The sequence below is a fragment of the Diceros bicornis genome, chromosome X (genome assembly GCF_020826845.1).
Source record: "Diceros bicornis minor isolate mBicDic1 chromosome X, mDicBic1.mat.cur, whole genome shotgun sequence".
NCBI classification, from domain to species: Eukaryota; Metazoa; Chordata; class Mammalia; order Perissodactyla; family Rhinocerotidae; genus Diceros; species Diceros bicornis.
In genome coordinates this window covers 76,727,621-76,743,158 of record NC_080781.1, presented here as the reverse complement: position 1 = coordinate 76,743,158, position 15,538 = coordinate 76,727,621, and the positions used below count along the sequence as shown (strand labels likewise).

Genomic DNA, 15,538 nt, shown 5'->3' with positions numbered 1-15,538 from the left:
CTCTTATAAAGACTTGGATTGGGAATCGAAGAAGGAAATATCGTTTAATGGGGATTGAAGTTCCGCCTCCAAGAGGAGGCCCTGCTGATTTTTCTGAGCAGCCCGAGTCTGGCTCTTTGTCTGCATTCACACCAGGAGAAGAAGCTGGTCCTGAAGTAGGAGAGGATAATGACAGAAATGATGAAGTATCCATCTGTTTGTCTGAAGGAAGCTCTCAAGGTATTTTGTATGCTGCACCTCCTAATAATAGTTTTTTTTTTAATTTCATGGATTTTTACTTGCTTTTCACCTTACTGCACTTCAAATCTAAAGTCCTCAAAGCATTTGGTAAAACATTCGAAAAGAAATAGATTTATTTTTATTCTATAATTAATAATAATTGTAGATATTTAAAGAGTACAACATGGTGTTTTGATATACATATACATAGTGAAATGATTACTACAGTCAAGCTAATTAATATATCCATCTCCTCACATAGTTACCTTTTTTGTGTGTGGTGAGCGCACCTGATATCTACTTTCTTAGCAAATTCCCATTATACAATATGTTATTGTTAACTATAATCATCTTGCTGTACATTAGATCTCCAGACTTATTCATCCTATGTAATTGCAACATTGTACCCTTTGATCAATATCTCTCCATTTTCTCCACCTCCACACCCTGGTAACTACCATTCTACTCTCTGCTTCTACATATTTGACTTTTTTAGATTCCACATATAAATGAGATCGTGAAGTACTTTTCTTTCTGTGTCTGGCTTATTTCAATTAGCATAATGTCCTCCAGGTTCTTCTGTGTCATCCCAAATGCAAGATCTCCTTTTTTTAAGGCTGAATAATATTCCATTGTGTATACATATATACCACAATTTCTTTATCCATTCATCTGTCGATGGACGCTTAGGTTGTTTCCATATCTTGGCTACAATGGATAATGCTACAATGAACATGGGAGTGCAGATGCATCTCCAAGGTACTGATTTCATTTCCTTTGGGTATATACCCAGAAGAGGGATTGCTGGATCATATGGTAGTTCTATTTTTAATTTTTTGAGGAACCTCCACACTATTTTCTATAATGGCTGTGCCAGTTTACATTCCCACCAACAGTGCACAAGGGTTCTCATTTCTCTGTGTCTTTACCAACTCTTGTCTTTTACCTTTTTGGTTTTTAATCCCTCCACCTAAACAGTCTCCCACAAGTCATCACAACAAGGAACATTCATCTACCACAGTAGTGATCTCCCACATTTAGAAATGTTGGTTATTACAACGATCTATACATTACAATTAAGTACATGATTGTTTTTATTTTATTGGAATTTTAGTCAATTTAGGTTAGAGCATTATAAATGCATTGTTATGAAAGAGAGTATGGTATAATGTGACAAACATCAGGTTAGCAGTCAGCCGACCTGGGTGCAAGTCCTAGATCTTCCACTAATTATGAGACTTTAGGCAAAGCATCTAATTCATTGAGCTTTAGTTTCCTCATCTGCAAAATAAGGGAGTTAGGCTGGATCATCTTTATAATACTTCTCAGTGTTTCCCTAAATGAGAATTCCAATAATAACATGTAATTATACCATTTGTCCATGAGAAGTATTTTTCATTTCACTTCAAGCATAGAAACAGTTCTCTTCTGACACCTTATCTCATGAAGACTTTTATCAGGTTTAATTTACATATCATAACCTTCATCCATTGTAAATGTAGAAAATGATTTTTAGTAAATTTGATAGAGTTGTGCAACCATCACCACCACTAAAATCCAATTTTAGAATATTTTCATCACTGAGTCCATTTGCAGTCAATCCCCACTTCTACCTCCAAACCCAAGCAACCCCTGATCTGCTTTCTGACTATATAAATTAGTCTTTTCTGGGCATTTCATGTAATGGAATCATACAATATATAGTCTTTTTTGCATCTGTGATAGAGAAAGAGAAAGAATCTTGCATTGGCTCATTTGTTTGCTTTTTTTATTGATCAAGATATTAACACTGTGTTTTCTCCTTTATTTTTTGCCTTTTAAATTTGCTTATGGAGACATGTGATGTCAGAAATTTTGTTTGTAATTTTTATATTTTCAAGTATACCAATCGTTTCTTTTATGATTTCTGACTTTGGTGTCATGATTACGAAGTCTTCCTTGTACTACAATTATGTAAACATACCCTTGTATTTGCTTCTTATATCCTTATGGTTTCTTTTTTTTTACAGCTTGATATTTATTCCACCTAGAATTTACTTTGCTCTAAGATGTGTGAGGAAAATACCTAATTTTATTTTTCCAAATGATTAACCAATTGCCCCTGCACTATTTATTGAATAATCTAGCATTTTTCGAGTGAGTTTGTGTAGCTTTTAATCAAATATTTATATATATATATGTATATACATTCATATATGCATACCTGCACACGTGGGTCAAATTCTGGATTTCATATTATGTTACATTGATCTGATTGTATATAACTGTGGCCTTATAAAATATCTAAATATCTGGTAGGGTCTCATTATTCCTCTTAGGTCTGGTAGCACACTGATTCTTCTAGATGAACTTTAGAATTACTTAGTCATACCTTTCCCCAACCCCCCCTTCCAAAAATTCCTTTAAGATTTTTATTGGCACTGCATTAAATGGATAGTATAATGTAGGAAGATGAATTCTATTTTGCATGTGTTGAGTTTTAGATGATGGCAGGACATCCATGTGGAGCTGTCCAGCAGACCCTTGGATAATGTGGATCTGAAACTCAGAAGAGGAGTTAAGACATGAGAAGAAATAAGGGAGTCACCTACATTGAGGCCAAATAATGCCTAGCCATAGAAATAGAAGATTTAGTTAAGTGAGAAAATGCAAAACAATAAAGGAAGATGGACAAAGTGTGTGTTGAGAAATACCCAGATTTAGGGGCTAGAGGAGAAAAGGGAGACATTGAAAGAACATTCAGACACAGAAGAACCAGGATAGTATGTCATTTCTAAAACCAAGGAAAGAGTGATTTGAGAAGGAAGAGGGGTCATTATCTCAATGGTCTCATAGAGGTTGAGTAGAAATTCCTCTCATATGAGGCATCTAAAATGGTCAAAGGTATATAAGTGGACAATAGAGTGTCATTTAATAGCATGTTCTCTGGACAGCTGGCATAGTAATCAAGACCTAGTGAGAAAAAGGAAAGAGAGAATTTAATGCATGAATCACAAAACACTTGACAGGAAGTGAGATTGCCTAGAATTCCTCTCAGTGGCTTATTTTTCACATCTGCATGGTAACCTTTTCATTCACATCATAAATTGCAACAAAAAAATATAAAACAATTTTCAAATACTGAAAAGAGCCTTTTTTTGTATGGTTTCCTAGTAGTTCTGTCCTATTCTCTTCCTCGTTTTGCTGATGGAGAATACTAACTGATTGATTTGACTGTGTGATTCTTTCCTGATGATTAAGTGAATTGTATCATCTGGCCTAGACCAATATATCTTTAAAATATGCTAACCATATTATCCTCCAGTTATCAAAATGTAGTTAAATGTATATTTACTTTAAGATTTCCATTAATTACATCTTAGAATATGGAGACAGAATAATCAGAGTAGCTGCCCATACTATTTCAAAAACCTAACAACTTAAAATTCAGCGTCCTTTATATTGTTGCTATTGATTCAAAGTCTTCTAAATGACTAAGAAGAAAACATGTCTTTAAATCAGAACTATCATTTTACATGTTAAAAAAATCAATTAAAAATCACATTAAAATTTTCTAGAAAAAAATCTGCAAACAGTAAGGATTATTTTTTAAAACACAGTAAAGGCAGGTTTGGCCAAAGTCACCAAAAAGTGCTGTTGGAGTGACGTCAGTGTCATGGCGGAGTGAGCTTTCCCGTGAACTCTTCCCCCGATAAGATACAACAAAAGGAACAGTCACAGACCAACAACGAATCCCAGACAGTGAAAAGCTAGATCGGAAAGATCCACACTGCCGCACATCTGAGAGTGGAATGTGCTGGGCCCCCCGGAGGAAGTGGGGAGAGGTAAAGAGAACTCCTCTCCCTCCCCATCAGATCAGCAATCCTGGTCCTCATGGCTCCCAGAGAGGGGGGAGGGGCAGCTGTCTGCAGGGAAACCGTAGCTCTTTGGGCTCTCTCAGCCAGTGGGAAACTCCCACACAGAGGACTCAGAAGAGCCACAGGGTTACCATTAACATCTGAGCACCCCAGAGAGCAGATAATAAGAGGCAAATGAGAAGCCCCCCACGCCAGGGATCCAGAGGACAAAAGAGAGAGCCCCCTGTCCCTGCAAACCCGACCCTGCAGCTCAGCCAACCAGACCAGACCAAGCGATCTGCGGCAGACCAGACCAAGCGATCCGACCCGCGGATGGCAGCAGCGGAAAAACCACGGCAGAGCACAGGGGGCTTAGATTACACAGCCCTTTACCACCACTCAGCAGCAGCGGGTGGTAATTGCAACCAGAGATTTCCAGGATGAGGAAAAACAAAGCCAACACAGGAACCACAATGCAAAGATACATGAAATCACCAGACCAGAAGGAAAATGACAAGCACCCGGAAACCAACCCTGAAGACACAGAAATCCATAATCTAAATGACAGAGATTTCAAAATAGCTATCATAAAAACACTCAATACAAGAAATACAAGACAACACAGACAAACAATTCAAAGAGATTAGGAGTTTCTTCACAAAAGAGAGTGAAATCATAAAGAAAAACCAATCAGTGCTGATGGAGATGAAGAACACAATGGAGGAGATAAAGGAGAACCTGGAATCTTTAAAGAACAGAGCTGACAGTATGGAGGAAAGAGTTAGCATTTTAGAGGATAGGAATACAGATATGCTCCAGATGGAAGAGGAGAGAGAACTAAGACTAAAAAGAAATGAAGAAAGTCTCCGAGAAATATCTGACTCTATTAGGAAATGTAACATAAGAATTATAGGTATTCCTGAGGGAGAAGAGAAGGAAAGAGGAACAGAGAGCCTATTCAAGGAAATAATAGCTGAGAATTTCACAAATCTGGGGAAGGAACAGGAAATACCAGTCATCGAAGCCAACAGGTCACCTAAATATATCAACAGGCAAAGGCCCTCTCCACGACACCTAGTGGTAAGGTTAGCCAGAGTCAATGACAAAGAAACAATATTAAGGGCAGCTAGACAAAAACAAAAAATAACATACAAAGGAACTCCCATCAGGCTGTCAGCGGATTTCTCAACAGAAACTTTACAGGCTAAGAGAGACTGGAATGATATATTCAAAATACTCAAAGACAAAAACTTTCAGCCAAGAATACTCTATCCAGCAAAAATATCCTTCAAATATGATGGAGAAATAGTAACTCTCCCAGAAAAGCAAAAGCTAAGGGAGTTCATGGACATGAGACCCCCACTACAAGAAATACTCAAGAAGGCCCTCAGGCCTGAAAAAAGGAAGAGAAAGGGAATACAAAGCTTGGAGCAAGGAGAAAAATAGGTATATAAACTCAGAAAAATAGTACATCTTTACCAGAATGGGTTAGCAACCACTTAAATACTGAAATCAAAGATCAAAGGAAGGAATTCACCAAAAATAAATTTAACCTCATCACTGTAAACACACAGCCACAACACAAGATAGAATAAGGTATAATAAGAACGACTTAGAAGGGGAAGAGGAAAGTGATTGAATTGACTTAGTATAAGGAAATAGGAGGCCATCAGGTAATGGAATATCTCGTACACAAGATTTTTTACGCAAACCTCAAGGTAACCACTAAACAAATAATCAAAACAAAACCACATAGGATAAACAAAGAGAAAACTAGAAGAGTCATAAGACAGAACAACCAAACTGAATTGGCAGTCCGAAACAAATGGGACAAGAGACAAAGGAAACACAAAAGAACCAGAAAATAGGTGACAAAACAGCAACGTTAAGCCCTCATATATCAATAATTACCCTAAATGTGAATGGATTGAACTCTCCAATCAAAAGATACAGAGTGGCAGGATGGATTAAAAAGCAATACCCAACAATATGTTTTCTCCAGGAAACACATCTCAGCACTAAAGACAAGCACAGGCTCAGAGTGAAAGGATGGAAGAAAATACTCCAAGCTAATGGCAAACAAAAGAAAGCAGGTGTTGCCATACTCATATCAGACAAAGTAGACTTCAAGATAAAACAGGTTAAGAAAGACAAAGAAGGGAAATAGATAATGATAAAAGAGACACTCCACCAAGAAGACATATCACTTATAAATATATATGCACCCAACATAGGAGCACCAATGTACATAAAGCAACTATTAACAAACCTAAAAGGAGACATTAACAACAACACAATAATAGTAGGGGATCTTAATACCCCACTTACATCAATGGATAGATCATCCAGACAAAAAGTCAATAAAGAAATAGTAGACTTAAATGAAAAACTGGATGAGATGGACCTAGTAGATGTATACAGAGCACTGCATCCAAAAACAGCTGACTACGCATTCTTCTCAAGCGCACATGGAACATTCTCAAGGATAGACAATATGTTGGGAAACAAAGCAAGCCTCAATAAATTTAAGAAGATTGAAATCATAGCAAGCATCTTTTCAGACCATAATGCTATGAAACTGGAAATGAACCATGAAAAAAAACTGGGAAAGTGACAAAAATGTGGAGATTAAACAACATGCTACTGAACAACCAATGGATCGTTGATGAAATTAAAGGAGAAATCAAAAACTATCTAGAAACAAACGAAAATGAAAACATGCCATACCAAACCATATGGGATGCAGCAAAAGCAGTCGTGAGAGGGAAACTTATAGCCATACAAGCCCACCTTAACAAACAAGAAAAAACCCAAATAAGCAACCTTAAATTACACCTAACAGACCTAGAAAAAGAAGAACAAACAAAGCCCCAAATCAGCAAAAGGAGAGAAATAATAAAAATCAGAGCAGAAATAAATGAAATTGAGACCAAACAAACAGTAGAAAGGATTAATGAAACAAAGAGTTGGTTCTCTGAGAAGATAAACAAAATCAACAAACCCTTAGCCAGGCTTACTAAGAAAAAAAGAGAAAAGGCCCAAGTAAATAAAATTAGAAATGAAAGAGGACAAATTACAATGGATACCACGGAAATACAGAGAATTATAAGAGAATACTATGAGAAATTATATGCCAACAAATTGGACAGTCTAGAAGAAATGGACAAATTCTTAGACTCATACAACCTTCCAAAACTGAACCAACAAGAAATGGAGAATCTGAATAGACCAATCACAAGTAAAGAGATTGAAATAGTAATCAAAAACCTCCCAAAAAATAAAAGTCCAGGACCAGATGGCTTCTCCAGTGAATTTTACCAAACATTCAAAGAGGATTTAATACCCATCCTTCTAAAACTATTCCAAAAAATAGAGGAAGATGGAACACTTCCTAAATCATTCTATGAGGCCAACCTCACCCTGATACCAAAGCCAGACAAAGACAATACAAAGAAAGAAAATTACAGGCCAATATCGCTGATGAACATAGATGCAAAAATCCTCAACAAAATATTGGCAAACTGAATACAGCAATACATTAAAAAGATCATAAACCATGATCAAGTGGGATTTATACCAGGGACGCAGGGATGGTTCAACATCCGCAAATCAATCAACGTGATACATCACATCAACAAAACAAAGAATAAAAACCACATGGTCATCTCAATAGACGCAGAGAAGGCATTTGACAAGATACAACATCCATTTATGATAAAAACTCTCAACAAAAGGGGAATAGAAGGAAAGTACCTCAACATAATAAAGGCTATTTATGACAAACCCACAGCCAAGATCATACTCAATCGGGAAAGACTGAAAGCCATTCCTCTGAGAACAGGAACGAGGCAGGGCTGCCCACTCTCACCACTCCTGTTCAACATAGTACTGGAGGTTTTGGCCGGAGCAGTTAGGCAAGAAAAAGGAATAAAAGGAATCCAAATAGGTAACGAAGAAGTGAAACTCTCACTATTTGCAGATGACATGATTGTATATATAGAAAACCCTAAAGATCCATTGGAAAACTCTTAGAAATAATCAACAACTACAGCAAAGTTGCAGGGTACAAAATCAATCTACAAAAATCAGTTGCATTTCTGTATGCTAATAATGAACTAACAGAAAGAGAGCTCAAAAAGTTAATACCATTTACAATTGCATCAAAAAGAATAAAATACCTAGGAATAAATCTTACCAAGGAGGTGAAGGCCCTATACAATGAGAACTGCAAGACATTATTGAAAGAAATCTACGATGACATAAAGAAATGGAAAGATATCCCATGCACGTGGATTGGAAGAATAAACATAGTTAAAATGTCTATATTACCTAAAGCAATCTACAGATTCAATGCAATCCCAATCAGAATCCCAATGACATTCTTCACAGAAATAGAAAAAAGAATACTAAAATTTTTATGGGGCATCAAAAGACCCCAAATAGCTAAAGCAATCCTAAGAAAAAAGAACAAAGCAGGAGGCATCACAATCCCTGACTTCAAAACATACTACAAAGCAATAGTAATCAAAACAGCATGGTACTGGTACAAAAACAGACACACAGATCAATGGAACAAAATTGAAAGCCCAGAAATAAAACCACACATCTATGGACAGCTAATTTTCAACAAAGGTGCTAAGAACATACAATGGAGAAAGGAAAGTCTCTTCAATAAATGGTGTTGGGAAAACTGGACAGCCACATGCAAAAGAATGGAAGTGGACCATCTGCTATCGCCACTCACAAAAATTAACCCAAAATGGATCAAAGACCTGAAGGTGAGACCTGAAACTATAAAACTCATAGAAGAAAATATAGGCAACACACTATTTGACATTGGTTTTAAAGGAATCTTTTCGGATGACATGCCTACCCAGACTAGGGAAACTAAATAAAAAATAAGTGAGACTTTATCAGACTAAAGAGCTTCTATAAGACAAACGAAACCAGAATCAAGATGAACAGACAACCCACCAGCTGGGAGAGAATATTTGTAAAACATACATCTGACAAGGGGTTGATCTCCATAATATATAAAGGACTCACACAACTGAACAACAAAAAAACAAACAACCCGATCAAAAAATGGGCAGAGGAAATGAACAGAGACTTCTCCAAAGAAGATATACAGATGGCCAATAGGCACATGAAAACATGTTCACCATCACTAATCATCAGGGAAATGCAAATCAAAACAACACTAAGATACCACCTCATGCCCGTTAGAATGGCTATAATCACCAAGACAAAAAACAACAAGTGTTGGAGAGGATGTGGAGAAACAGGAACCCTCATACACAGCTGGTGGGAATGCAAACTGGTGCAGCCTCTATGGAAAACGGTATGGAGATTCCTCAAAGAATTAAAAATAGAGATGCCCTATGATCCAGCCATCCCACTACTGGGAATCTATCCAACGAACCTGAAATCAATAATCCAAAGAGGCTTATGCACCCCTATGTTCATTGCTGCATTATTCACCATAGCCAAGAAGTGGAAGCAACCTAAGTGTCCCTCGACTGATGATTGGATTAAGAAAATGTGGTATATATATACAATGGAATACTACTCAGCCATAAAAAAAAGACAAAATCGTCCCATTTGCAACAACATGGATGGGCCTGGAGCGTATTATGTTAAGTGAAATAAGCCAGAAGGAGAAAGACAAACACTGTATGATCTCATTCATACGTGGAATATAAACCAACACATGGACAGAGAAAACTGTATTGTGGTTACCAGGGGCAATGGGGGTGGGGGGTGGGCACAAGGGGTGAAGGGAGTCCTATATATGGTGATGGACCAACAAAACTGTACAACGCAAAATTTCACAATGTTAAAAACTATTAAAACATCAATAAAGAAAAGTGCCGTTGATCTTTTAGCAGTTTAATTCCATTCCTTTGCTTCTGAGAGAGTAGGTACTTTCCTGATACAGAGCTTCTGACTGACTTCTAACTTCCACCTTCTACCTCCCACCTTGGCTTTTTCCATTTCCTTTTCCTTTTCCTGGGTGGAGGTGAAGAGAAAGGAGGTGTGGTTGGGATTGATAAAGAAAAAACTACTTGGGTTCACCCCTCACCCAACTGCAAACTCTAGCAAAAGTAATAGTTAGATGACTCAGCTCCTTAATTCAATTTTTGTGTCTACCAAAATATATTTATGGTTGAGCAATTTTAAAGACTTTTACTATCCTGAGACGCAAATTGTTTAAAGTATGGGAACAATTAACATCTATAATGTTAAATTTTATAACAAAACATCTTTTCAGCTGTATCTATTATGTGACTGTGCCCATGAAAGATAATTCTGCATACAGTTACTTAGTGTGAGCATATGGCCACCACATAGAGAGCCCCCTAGAGTTTTCACTGATTAATAATTCTACTTATTTATTTTCCATTTAGCAGAACTGCTTTTCTTCAGGAATAATCGGACACATTGGCAGTGTTTAGCTTTCAGATTTCACTAATGTGGAAGCTATCTGTAAGCAAAAGAAAACATGCCTTATTCAGCTGAATCACTTCACACTTTTTTTATTTTAGAAATCCTCAAAACAGTTTTTATTTACATCATATAAAATAATCAAACCATGCATGAATATGTCGTCAGTAAAGCAGAACTGTATACAAAGTTATGAGCAAGTGAGAACAGAAATATAAGGCAAACCAGTAATGATCTTGTTGATAAGTAATATAACCCCTATTCTGAGGACACCAGTGCAAATACCAGCTCTGCAGCTAAAACTGATGACAGTTTTCCCTCCCTTCATTTCATTTAGTTGCTGATTACATAGTACTTGAAATGTCTGTGATTTGAAATGTCTAAATAATGAATAGATAAAGTTTCCTCTGTTCAGGAACCATTCTTTTATAAAAAAAAAATTGAATTGAATTTATACTGGCCTTTGCATTAAAACTCTGGTAAAGTTTCCCTGGATATCTTAAACGCTAATTCTCTCTGTACTCATATGTGAGTTCCTGGAGTAGCCATGTTTTCCTCCTAATCATCCCCCATGCTCATACAGGGCACTCCTATATGTCTTTCCATAGGTAGGAATGGAAAATCTTAGGAGGGATAATAAATATTTTTGTTCTGCTTTCCATAGTGAAATAAAATGTTGGTTATCAAGGGGCTGAGAACTTCTCCTAGCATTTACCCAAATAATCTCCATGACATGGCTGTGCAGAAAGAAAAGAGAGAAATACTGCTGCCCTCTTTTTCTAAGGGGTAAGGTAGGGGTAACCCAAGACAGGAGATTATCTTGTAGATATCCTATGCTGTGAGCTAGCCACTTCCCTTAGCTCAGCAGAGAGCTTTTTAGTAGACTGCTCTCTGGAGTTAATTTTTCTCTCATTTTTTCTTTCTCGTTTTTAGGATATTGAATTTCAATCATAAAAGGAACATGTTCATTATAGAAAATATTGGAAAATGCAATGAAAAAAATAGAAATAATCCAAACCCTCAGTGGAGTTGGGGAAATATTTTTGGCAGTATTTTATCTTTGCATGTATACACGTGCATTCACATACACATGCCTTTTTACAAAATTGGAAATATACTATATTTATAGTTTTATATCATGTATTTGAAAATTATTTTTATCACTTTTATTTCGATGAGCAACACATGTTCATAGTAGGAAAGTACTTAAATATAAATAAGCAAATGGAAGTAAATAAAAATTATCAAAATAACTAAAATTAGACAAAAGAAAGAAAAATAAAAATTGCCTGTAATTCCATCCAGAAATAATAATGGCAATGTTTTGGTGTAAACAGTTCAGTCTTTTTTTTCTCCATGAAAATGTACATGTTTTTTTCTTTTACAAAATTAAGATCACAGTGTACCTACATTGTAGGTTTTGTCACCTTCATTTTTTCATTTTCCAATAGATTATGAATATTTTCTTTATTATCAACTGTTCTTCTACTTCATTTTCAGTGGCTTCATAGTATTTATTATAGGGATAGGTCCTAAATGATTTCACTAATCCTCCATTGTTAAGCGTATAGGTTGCTTCCATTTTTTCAGTTATAAACAGCACAGTGGTGACAACCCTTGTTTTTGTACCCATCCACACTTATTTCCTTAGAATACATTGTCAGAAGTAGAATTGCTCATCAAAGCATATATGAAGTGAATTTGCCATTTCTGTCTTTATACAACAGAAAAATTATTTAAGTGATCTTGAAAAATGCATGGCCTTTCTTTTTTTCTATAGAAGACTCCAATGAAGTTGCTCCAAATGAGACAAGGGCTCATAAGGAGGAAGACCACCACGCAGTATCCTCAGATAGCGTGGTATGTACATTTTAACATTCTGTCCTCGTTACATGATGGATTTCAAGGATATGTTTCTAGTTGGTGACAATATCAGTGTTGTCAGAATAAAGTCTTGCTCCCCTTTACAAACCAAAACAGAGCTGTTGCCAATGAAATTACATAACATTGAGCATTTAATAAATGAAATTTAAAGCACTGTCATTTGTACCTCAATTTTTTATTTATTTATTTTTTTGTGTGTGTGTGAGGAAGATCAGCCCTGAGCTAACACCGTGCTAATCCTCCTCTTTTTGCTGAGGAAGACCGACTCTGAGCTAACATCTATTGCCAATCCTCCTCCTTTTTTTTTTTTCCCCAAAGCCCCAGTAGATACTTGTATGTCATAGTTGCACATCCTTTTAGTTGCTGTATGTGGGACACGGCCTCAGCATGGCTGGACAAGCGGTGTTTCGGTGCGCGCCCGGGATCTGAACCTGGGCTGCCAGTAGTGGAGCACGTGCACTTAACAGCTAAGCCACGGGGCCGGCCCTCAATTTTTTTTTTTTTTTTGTGAGGAAGATTAGTCCTGAGGTAACATCTGATGCCTATCCTCCTCCTTTTGCTGAGGAAGATTGGCCCTGAGCTAACAATCGTGCCCATCTTCCTCTACTTTATATGGGACGCCACCACAGCATGGCCTGACAAGTGGTGCATTGGGGTGCGCCCGAGATCCGAACCTGTGAAACCTGGGCCGCTGAAGCAGAGCCCACGCAGTTCACCGCTACGCCACCCGAGCCAGCCCCCTCAAATTTTTTGATTTAGGAACTTTGCAAATATAAAAGCCTAATGCTTACTACAAATAGACATTTTATACATAAGAAGTTATTTTTCTTCAACACATTTAGCAAAGAGAAGATTTCTTCTCGTTTGACAGATGGCAGAATTAAAACAGAGTTTAGCCTGAGATCATGAAGGAAGACTTTTTTAGTTCTGGGATTTGTATCTAAGAATTCCTGACTCCAAGTTCTCCATTCAGATCATACCTATCTATACTGTGTTTGGAACCTTTTCTTCTTTCTAGTTAAATTGGACTTTGTTAGACATCTTAAAATTTGCAGTAATGGAGGAAAGACAGCATGAAGAGATTGAATAGCAGGCAGAGACACGCTATGTGTGGATTAAACTGGGTTGTGTGAAAATGTAAACATCATTGGTGTATAGAGATGTTCTCTAAGCAGCTGTTTTAACAGCATCTGTTTATATTCTGACTCTATTAAGTAATGCAGAAATCAAGATTGTATTAAACTAAAATCAGACATAAAGGCAAACGTCATCGTGCTTTTGTTTTTGCCTTTGAATCAGTGTTTTGTGCTTGATTGCAACCTTCAAAAAATGGTCCCAATAATGGCTTTTTCTGTTAAAAAATGGCTATAGCTTCAATATTTACCTATTTACCCTGGCTTCCATTACAAACATTATTTATCTGACACTATAATGCTGCCACATCTCCTTAATAAAAGTTGAGCACATAAAATACACTTTGTTCTTTTTTTTTTTTTTTTTTTTTGTGAGGAGATCAGCCCTGAGCTAACATCCGCCAATCCTCCTCTTTTTTTGCTGAGGAAGACGGCCCTGGGCTAACATCGGTGCCTATCTTCCTCCACTTTATATGGGACGCCGCCACAGCATGGCTTACCAAGCAGTACTTCGGTGCGCGCCCGGGATCCGAACCAGCGAACCCCGGGCCGCCGCAGCGGAGCGCGCGCACCCAACCGCTTGCGCCACCGGGCCGGCCCCAACACTTTGTTCTTTTTTGTTAAATATCAACAATATAAAATGGTGTTTTCCACGTGCAGAATATGGTTTAGTATTGCATTTTATTGATTTCAGTCCTGATTTAAATTGATATTTTTCTCTTCTAACACTAAATTCAACAGGCATATAGGAAAACAAGCTTTCATTTTGAGGCAAAGTTGTGTTTTCATTAGATAGCTAGTAATAATTGTTTTCCACGATTATTAATTGTGCTAATATTCTTAAATTCCATCAAATAATTATTTCCTCTGCTCTAGATTTGAGTTGTCTTATACAATTTATATACAATTATTTACAATTGGAACCTCCTTTCCCCTAAAGACATGCTCATTTTTAGCCTGAATTTCTCTGCATTGTATCTCCCCTGCAGCAGACATTTGAAGATGATGAATGAAGTCATAGCATGGGATGACTCACAGTCACTTAGGCACCTAATTTTTCAAGAACAATTGATTTTCAGAGACAAAACTCCAAACTTTCAAAGGTTAATCTCCTCTGCCTGTAACTTCTGAGTGCCCCCAATTATTCTTGGATGACAAATCACAAAGACATATAAGACCTATTTATATGCACAAATCTATACAGTGGCCCTTGGTGCCTTCCTCCCTGGATTACTTAGTTCCTTTTTCACAGAACCAATCCAAATTGGTAGAGAATCTTAAAAAACAACATCAAAAACATATCAAATCTGAGGTCTGGTGAGAGCCGACATGATTAAGCCAAGTTTATAGTGATTATAATACAAACAAAACATTAGATTCATCTCCAGGCAGCAGTAAAAAGCAATTTCACTGCAGCTGTCCTCCTGAGTCAGAAGCCTGTGGGTCACAAACTCTGTTATGGTATGGTATCCTGGTAGACAATATATCAAATATGATCATTCCAAGTTTGTTTGTGACTTTTAATAACCATATATATTGCTGGGTAGGAAGCTTGATTTCAAATTCTGCCTATGACATGTTACTATTAATGTGCTCATTCTTAAAAGACTGCCTAGTGACTAACTCAGCTTTTCTCTTTTTTAAATTTTCTTTTGAGTTGGCAGGGTTTAAATGTTTAAAAGTGTTTTGTCTTAACTATGTTTCTCATTTGCAAAAGAAAAATTTAGAGCTGATTTTGTCTTTTGGTTTTGCTTTATTTTAAAAAAAGTTTCCGTGATTAGAGAACCTGCCTTGCCCCCATGGTTGGAGATTATTGGTCATTCTTTCCATCAATGCTAAGCTGTTTTGTTCATTCTTTTGACAGATATTTAATTAGTAGCTACTGTGTGCGAGATACTGTACAAACTATGCTTTACCTTAATTCTAAAGCTAAGGACAATTTAGTGTCTCTTTCTCTCTCTTTCTCTCTCTCTCTTCCTTCTTACTGGCTGGTGAAGGAAACAAATCACCATACTATTTTCA

At 36.9% G+C, this 15,538-nt stretch overlaps 1 protein-coding gene across 7 annotated transcripts in view; it reads left to right on the top strand.

Moving 5' to 3' along the window:
• HDX (highly divergent homeobox) overlaps window positions 1-15,538 on the top strand; it is a 180,598-nt gene that overhangs the window by 112,983 nt on the left and 52,077 nt on the right. For all 7 annotated transcript variants that reach the window (XM_058536267.1, XM_058536269.1, XM_058536263.1 and 4 more), the window contains 2 exons: window positions 12-219; window positions 12,280-12,359. In XM_058536267.1, coding sequence (XP_058392250.1) covers window positions 12-219; window positions 12,280-12,359 — 288 coding nt within the window. The remainder of the gene's footprint in view (window positions 1-11; window positions 220-12,279; window positions 12,360-15,538) is intronic.